Source organism: Parus major, chromosome 25LG2, assembly GCF_001522545.3.
Source record: "Parus major isolate Abel chromosome 25LG2, Parus_major1.1, whole genome shotgun sequence".
Taxonomy (NCBI): Eukaryota; Metazoa; Chordata; class Aves; order Passeriformes; family Paridae; genus Parus; species Parus major.
The window spans coordinates 310,786-319,496 of NC_031794.1; the positions used below are offsets into that span (position 1 = coordinate 310,786).

The 8,711-nt window shown below is 49.1% G+C and overlaps 1 protein-coding gene across 1 annotated transcript; it reads left to right on the top strand.

The window, feature by feature from the left end:
• The first annotated feature begins 1,935 nt into the window (after positions 1 to 1,935).
• Positions 1,936 to 2,298, top strand: LOC107214629 (claw keratin-like). Its single transcript, XM_033519829.1, has one exon. It carries the CDS (start codon positions 1,936 to 1,938, stop codon positions 2,296 to 2,298), a length of 363 nt encoding a protein of 120 aa, XP_033375720.1.
• The last annotated feature ends 6,413 nt before the right edge of the window (positions 2,299 to 8,711 follow it).

The window sequence follows — 8,711 nt, forward strand, 5'->3', positions numbered from 1 at the left end:
GTGACAGGAACCCCGAGCAGAGGGAACAAATGCCAGCACTGCCGATTCCTCCCACGCTGGAGTGAGGATCTGGACTTTTAATTATTAATAAATCTCTAAGATAAGATTTAATATTTAATCTTCAGCTGGCTGAGACCACTAATTAGGTATTAATTCTGATGTTTTTGACTTTGGGGATGAATTGCTGGCCAGCTTAAGCTGAGGTGATGAGAGGTGTTGCAATCCCCATGGTTGTCTTCCATTATTGTGGTTGTCCCACCCCTGGACGTGTCCAAGGCCAGGATGGACGGGGCTTGGAGCAGCCTGGCAGGTGGAATGGGATGGTCTTGGAAGTCCCTTCCAACCCAAGGGAGCAGGCTTTGAGGTGAGGTTTAATAAAAGAGAGCAGAAAGAGGAAAATACTTTTATTTTTGAAACCAAATGGGAAGCAGAATGGCGCAGATGCTGGTGGGAGTGTCCGCCCAGCTCACACCGCTGCCATCCTCGACATCTCCCCCGGACTCCACTCCTGGCTGTCCCAGAGCCTCCTCCTCAGGTTTTGCAGGATGATAACCCCAGCCAGCAGCTGGGATTCATCAGCAGTTGGCATTCCAGAGGCGTCTCCCACTCCCAACGTGAGCTGTTCTTCCGACATGGTGCCCTTTGCTCGGAGAAATGACTCCCTGGAAAAAATGCCTGACAAGGTCTTGTCTTGGCCACACCCCGTTTATGGCCCTTTTTGACATTCCCCAGATCCAGTTGTGATTATTGTTCTGAGAATATGGGGTTCTTAATGCAATAATAAATGTGGTCTTGCCATTCTTTCTGTTTTATTCTTAAAACTTCTAAAAGGATTGGGTGCTCGGTGTCAGGTTGAAAGAGCTGTCCTGACTTATTTGGGTCTATAACTATAAAATTCAGATTTTTGCAGTGTGACAGAGCTTTGATCAGATTTTTTACTAGTCTGAACAACCCAGAACAAGGGTTATTCATCTTTCATCAAATATTTATTTCAAGAACCCAGAACTCCACCTTATCCCTCACTTTTTCATCTCCTCCTGGGCTGAGTCGAGGATATTTTTATCCAGAAAAACATCAGGTTCCCCCCTGCCAAGGAATGGGTCCAGTCATGGAGAAGATGAAACCTAAACCCCATAAACATTTTGCCTTTGAGATGCAAGAGACAAAGAATCCCCTCCCTATAAAGCTGAAATTGCAGAGTGGGGAAGGCAGTAAAGGAGAGGTCATGCGGGACACAAGGACAAACCAGTAATTAGCAGGGGTGATTTATCTGAAGCAATTGACAGCCGTTAACAAAGCTGGATCTGGAAAGAATCCTGGTTAGTAATTGATTGGGAAGTTCTGCATGTGGGTGATTCACGTGCTGGGCACTTTGAGGCCGGGTATAAAAGCGCTTGACCTCACATCTCGCGCCATCATTTCTCTTGTCTCGCTTCTCTGGTGCTGTAGGTAAGTCAATTCCTAAACTCCTGAACTCCTGAACTCCTGAATTCCTGAATTCCTCCTCTAACCAAGCCTTTGAGTGTGGTTCTGGGGTCAGTCTGACGTTCTCCTGGTGGAAACCACTGGATGTGGCACTTGGTGCTCTGGTCTGGCTGAGAAGGTGGGGATTGATCACAGGTTGGACTCGGTGATCCTGGGGGGCTTTTCCAACCTCAGCCGCTCAGGGATTGGGGAAATGATTCCATCTATGACTGCTCAGCCACTGGGAAATGCAGATCTGGGTGAGATCTAAGTAACATTCCACGAAAACTTTTTCCATTTGTGTTCAGTAGACAATTTAGGGCTCTATTTTAGGTGCTATGAGAATTCTCCTTGTCCCTTGAGCCTCCTCGTAGCCTTTTCTTCTCATGTTTGATTATGAAACCGATGTGAATTTTGTTTTATTTTGTTTTCCTGCTCTTCCCTTGCCCTGCAGATCCCCATCCCCGAGCCATGGTTCACTCCCTGAGCCCCTGCACCGACGGCAGCGCCTCCCCCTGCGGCGTGGCCGTGCCCCAGCCCGTGGCCGACACCTGCAACGAGCCCTGTGTCCGGCAGTGCCCCGACTCCACGGTGGTCATCTACCCTCCCCCGGTGGTCGTCACCTTCCCCGGGCCCATCCTCAGCACCTTCCCGCAGCAGAGCGCCGTGGGGTCCGCGGGAGTCCCCGAAGTCACAGCCGGAGCTGGAGCCGGTGTTGGAGCCGGCGTTGGAGGTGCTTTCGGTGCCGCCCGAACCCCTGGAGCTTCCCAAGTTTGTGGTGGGGCCAGGTGGGCTCGGGGGTACCCAATTGGGAGCTGCAGACCCTGCTGCTGAAGCCGGGGCACGGCCGCTGGAAGAGGATGGCCGGCAGGACGCGGATCCGCGGCTGAGCTCCGGAGCACGGCGTTCAGGGAGAGCTGAGCATTTGGGGCGGCATTAAAAGCATCTGTGGATGTTTGAATGCCTCAAAAATCCATCCCCATCCTTCTACCCTTCCTGATTTTCTGTCTGTAAAGCCTTCCTCTCTTTCCAAGACCTCTGTTCTCAAAGCTATGGACTGTTCCTGATTCCCTGGTGGTTTTTTTGGGATCTTTGTGGCTTCCCACTGTCAGTAGGTTTAGATTACATTTTAGGGAGAAATTAGGAGGGAGTTTTTCCTGTGAGGCTCTGGCACAGGGCGCCCAGAGAAGCTGTGGCTGCCCCATCCCTGGAAGTTTCCAAGGCCAGGTTGGATGGGGCTCGGAGAAACCTGGAATAGTGGGAGATTCCCTGCCCATGGCAGGGGTGGAGCTGGATCATCTTTAAAATCCCACCCAAACTGTTCTGTGCTTCTGTGACTGTGGCTAAGTCAAGGATCTCATCCGAGATCCACTTCAGATCTATTTTTAAGCTCTTTCCATGGCTACTGATGGATAAAAAAGGTTCTGCAGTGCCCCAGCCCCTGCTCTGCTGCCGTGCTGCGTGATCAGGGCTGGGTATCACCACAGGAGAAGCAACCCCAGACGTTCCCTGAGTCACTCTCGTGGGCAATTTGTAACCTGTGCTGTGTCTCACCCGTTCCTCCTCATTAAACCAGACCTTGCAGCAGGTTATTGGCGTGTGGGTGTCTCTGTGTGTTCCCTGTCCTTGTCCTGCCGCACCAGCCTGATCCTATCACCAGGAGAGCGAAATTCCTGATGGATCTGGCCCAGACGTCCCTTCCTTCCCCACATTTCTGGTCTCTGTGGAGATTTTTGATCAATTTTGGCTTTTCTGGTACCTGTTCCTGGTGTCCTCAGGCTCAGCCTCCCCGTCTGGGCAGTGACACGAGCAGAGGGGTTGGAAAAGCCCTCCAGGATGGAGTCCAAGCCCACCTGGTCACTCAGACCAATGTCCAGGCCTTCCTCGGACACCTCCAGGGATGGCCACTCCCTGGGCAACCCCTTCCAAAGCCTGGCCTCCCTTTTCCAGGAGGAATTTTCCCAAATTTCCCACCCTGAGCCTCCCCTGGCACCACTGGAGGCTGTTCCCTCTCCTCCTGTCCCTGTTCCCTGGGCTCAGACCCCAAATCCCCCCTGCAAGAGCCTGAAATTCCCCCTTTTCTCCAGGCTGAGCCCCTCCAGTTCCCTCAGGATTTTCCAGACCCTTTTCCAGCCGCTCCAGCCCCGTTCCCATCCCTGGCCCTGCTCAACGTCTCTCAGCACAACCTGGACACGACGGTGATGCTCCCTCACGGAACTGAGGATTTCTTTGGGAATAAATTGGCAATAAACCCTTCCCAAGCCCTCCTGGCTGGCTTTGAAATGTTATGTAGCGTGTCAGGAACAGCGCCAGTGTCATCAGGGAGACGTGGGAATGTGGGATTATTCCGGGGTAGTCACTCTTTGGGGAATTATTACCCTTATGTGGAAGGAAAACAAAGTCGCCCAGGCACTGTAATAATGTGTAATTAACGCTGGTGTGCTCTGGAGCAGGTGATTAAACCAGATTCTCCCCAACCACACTATTCTTGCAAAAGAGAAACCCCCCAAACCTCAAAAACCAGGGATCTTTATTGTTGGGGGTATTTGGGAATGAGCTGCAGTTTATTGAGGGCTCTCAAGATTGCCTAAATCGAGATCTGCGTTTACCACAATCCAGAAAAACCAGTGAAATGATGGAATTCTGCCAGTGGGTTCGATAGAAGTATTTTTGATGTATTTTCGTTCCTTTTGATATAAAAGCTCCTAGTGTGAAATGTCCTTTCAGAGATAAAAGATATTGGGTGTCTCACTAAGAAAATTCAACGCCTTTTTAAGACAGAAGCATTTGCTAATATCTCTAAGGTTCATTATTAGGTCTAATTATTTGGTTTAATTAATAATTATGGGTTAACAATATCCATCTAAATATGGTGAATTTTGAAATTCTTGTTTCCAACACTGCCAAATTTTTTTTTCCTGCATCATGCCCCAATTTCCCTTTTCCTAAGAGGCTGCACTCTTTAACAAATAATTTGAAAATTCAGTTTGGGCCATGATTGGGTGCCCAGCTCATTTGGGATGGGTCTGGTCTTTGGGGAGGATCCTCAGCCTCTCATGGAATCTTTGTGCTGGAGGCAGCTCCTGCGGCATCAGCCCTGTGGTTGGTTCCCAAGGGAACATTTAAATGGATAATTCCCCAGTGAATACGTCCTGGAATTACAGGAGTTGGTTTTCAGTTATTTAAATTAGCCGGCTGTCGCCTGTTATGATAATATCGCAGCCAGGCCGCAAGTTCCTCTCGCCATCCAACTTTTCCTGAGCCTCAGGACAGGAAAGAATTCTGGGTTTGGGGTCTGGAAGGGGCGTACGAGGAAGTTGTGGGCGAGCTGATGGTCAGAGCCACAGGAAAGGGGGAATTTCAGAGGGATATTGGGAAGGAATTCTTCCATCTGAGGGTGGCACAGGATATTCCATGGATTTTTCGTCCCTGGAAGTGTCCCAGGCCAGGCTGGAGGCACCTGGAGTGGGATGACCTTTATGGTCTCTTCACCCACCCAGAACAGGTGTAGGAGAAACTCGAATGTTCCTGAGATATCAGGACAGACCCATGGAAAATGAGTTTTGGTGCTGCCAGCTGATGCTTGGGAAGCCCTGGGAGGGGTCTGGGCTGCAATTCCATGATGATCTGGCACTTCCTGAACGCTCCTGATGAGCTGAAATGAACAGGTGAGGAAACGTCCCGTCCCTGTTTGGTGACTCCTGCGACAGGAGCATCTGGGGTGAGGAATTTTGCACTCCAGTGTTCCCAGAAGGTTGACCTGCAGCAGAGGAGGAGATCCTGGAAGTGCCCTGGATCCCTGGAGCAGGGGGAGGCACCGGGACACCCTCAGAGCTGCGGCATTCAAAGCAGCAAGGGGAAGTGAGGTGGGGGCCAGGTGGCTCCAGGTCAGCGATGTGGCGGGAGGTGACGGCGGGTGACAGGGCTGGGATGGGCAGGAAATCACCACCTGTGGGTCCTGTCCCCCAGGGAAAGTGCTGGCGCCTTGGGAATGATCTGAGGGGGAAGTCAGAAGGGAAGGACATCGCAAAATGGTGCTGTGCTGGCAAACTTGGTTATTGATGGAGGTCAAACGGGACCAAAAAACTCAGATTTTCACCCGGATCTTTGGCTTCCTGGGTTTTATTCCACCTCCCCTCCTGTGTGTGGCTGCCCAAGCCCTTCCACGCTCTCCGTGCAGGCAGGAGAAGCCTTTGAGCACAGGGAGATAAACTGAGTTTACCCTGTTGGGAGACTCCACCACTTCCTGATGTTTTCCCCGGGGAACCCAGCTCGTTCCTCTGCTGAGAACAAAACCCCTCTGAAAGCCTTTGCCACCTTCAAAGGGCTGCTCTGATTTACTGATTTACCGTGCTCTGCTTGGGGGGAGGCTCCTCCCTGGCTCCCCTTCCTGGGGCACCCCGATCTGGGGCTGTCCTCGAATTGTGACGGCCAGACCTCGCTCTTGGCTGGGGCTGCTCCTTCCCAGATGGGGAAATGCAGCTCTGGAGCTCATCTCTGCTTCTTGGAACTGGTTCCAGCTCAGGGTTTCGGGGAAGTCAATGACACGGTGGAAAGAAATGGATGTTGGGCTGGAGGATCAGCGTTTCTGCTGACTGCTCCTGGTTTTCTGCCCATGGAATGGCTTCTCCGACCTCCTCCCTTAATTATCTTCTGGAGCCTTTCCTCTGCTTTGCTCTGAGAGCTGGGAAATGCAGAAATGCTTCTGCAGGAGGCCACCATGGCAAGAGGAGGGGTGGCTAATATTCCGAATTTAAATAATCTTCAGTATTCAAAGCCTAAATCATCTTAATTGTTCTAAATCTAAATAATTTTAAAATTCAAATCTAAATCATCTTTAGTGTTCGAAACCTAAATAATTTTTAATATGTTAAATCGAAATAATCTTTGGTGTTCTACACATAAATCATCTTAATTATTCTAAATCTAAATAAGCTTTAGTATTTGAAATCTAAATAATTTTTAATATGTTAAATCTAAATAATCTTTACAGTTCTACACATAAATCATCTTAATTATTCTAAACCTAAATAATCTTTAGTATTCAAAACCTCCATAATCTTTAATATTCTAAATCTAACTCATCTTCGGCACTCTAAACCTAAATAATTTTTAATATTCCAAATCTGAATAACCCTTGGTATTCTAAACCTAAATCATCTTTTAGCAGTCCAAATCTAAACCATCTTTAATATTTTAGACAAGAACCATCTTTAGTATTCCAAATCTAAGTCAGGGCTCCCGAGTCTCCGGAGGCGGCAGGGCAGGGGCTGGCAGGAACTCCCTGAAGAACCGGCTGCTCCATCTGCGGAGGAGCTGAAGCCTCCAGCGCACGGCCATGGCTTGGCTGCCTTTGGTCTTTCCTCCTGGGTGTCTTTAACCCTGATTGTCACCCATTTCCTGCCCTGGACGAGACTCCCCCTCAATCTCTCGTCCTTGTGGTTTATTGCCCAAGAACCAACGCCAGCTTTGATCCAGGAGCCGCTCTCGGCGGGGAAATCGATCGATCGATGCCTCTTTTTGGTGAAATGTTTGGGTAAACCCAAGGTCAAGGGTTAGTTAAGGTTTCTCCTTCTGGGGGAAAATGAGTCAGGAGCCATTGAGATGGAGATGTGGTGACAGTCCCTCCCATCCGAGTCTAGACTGGTCTCTGATTGCAGGGCTCCCTGGGGTGGCTGGGGGTCCCTTAAAAGTGCGGGCTGAGCCCAGACAGAAGCCGAGCAGACGTTTGAAGATGCAACTACAGCAATTTTATTGAAAATGAGAAGCAGCGAGGGACAGAAAGAAGTTAGCAGAGATACAGAAGGGGCTTTGGCAAGCAGAGCGCTCCTGATGGTGCGTGATGGTTTTCGTGGTGGAAGTGGTGGAGTGTTCCAGTCCAAATGCTTTTCTTTGTCGTGTTCACTGTCAGGTGAGGGGCAGCAAGGACACGGAACAGGAGCTCCTCTGCTAAAATTCACCTTTGGTCAGAGTCGGACAAAATCAATTTTGTTGGAGAAACACAACTTTTGTTCCACTACACAAAGTGGCTGGGGGTGAATTTTAAAAGCTCTTTCCTCACACCCAGAAGTCTCTTTCTGCTCCCAAAAGTGCTCTAAAGGTGCCTCAGCCCTGTGAGAGTGATAGTTGGAGAGACAGGAGATCCTAAAGAGGGTTTCACACGGAGTATCCTACACAGCCTGGCGCCCACACATCCCCCAGAGTCTGACAACCTAAACCACGCATCCCTGTCCTGCATTTCATCCCGTGGGCGCGACTCCCGCTGGGAACGGCTCAGATGGCTCTGTCCCCAAGCTGAATGGACAAGGGGAGGCTTAATCCGAAGTTCCCAAGGTTACCCAAGCTACCCACACAACCCAGGAGCCTGGGGAGCCCCTCGATCTTCCCGGAGATCCTCCCAGCAACATCCCCATTGAGGCTGGCGTAGATGATTCCGTTGATGGTCCCAGTGGGGTTACATAAGCCCCTGATGCTCCTGAAGGACGGGGGCATATCTTGGGGCTGGTCCCGGCAGAAGCTTGAGGAGCGCCCAGACAAGAAGTTGGGGCTCCCAAAGCCGCCAAAGTTGTCACTGCTGGCGTGGGCGCAGCACCCGTTGTCACAGCACTCCTTGAAGGAATTCATCCTTTGTTGATTTGGAGAGCCTGGAACACACACCCAGAAACAAAATTTATGGGCTGCAGAGGGCAGAGCAAAAGCTCCGACTCGGTCCCTCCTGTGCATGGGTTTAATTAACTTATTTATTACTTAACTCTTAATTAACTCATTTATTTTTGTAATCTCTTCAATCCCAAACAACTTTGCTGCTTTTTTTCCCCCATCAACATTTGGAAACTGCTGACTAAACGTAGCGAATGAGGGTTTAGCCAGCCAGGAGCTGAGCTTTCCCGGCCCAGAAATCAGAGAAATGTAAAAAATGAAAGAAAAATGTAATAAATATAACCCAGAACTTAAAATTACTTTTTACTACAAAATCATGGTAGCAAATTTCCAATTTTCAGCACTTAAAAACCTAATATTAAAAAAGCACAGGAAAGAAGAGCAAAAAGCCTTGAGTAGAATAATTCCTTGAGATTGTAGGGAAATTTTTGTTTGTTTCTGGCTCTAAAATGACAAGAAATTTCAATAAATAAATATAAACCGGTACCTGCATAGAGACACAGGTTATATGTTATAAAGACAAAGCAGTACCTACTAAATAAATAGCTAACTAAAGACTATGAATTTAATATATATTCATATTTTTA

Bases quoted from the DNA above. Each gene is read 5' to 3' on its own strand.
- LOC107214629 (XM_033519829.1), top strand. From the start codon at position 1,936: ATGGTTCACTCCCTGAGCCCCTGCACCGACGGCAGCGCCTCCCCCTGC.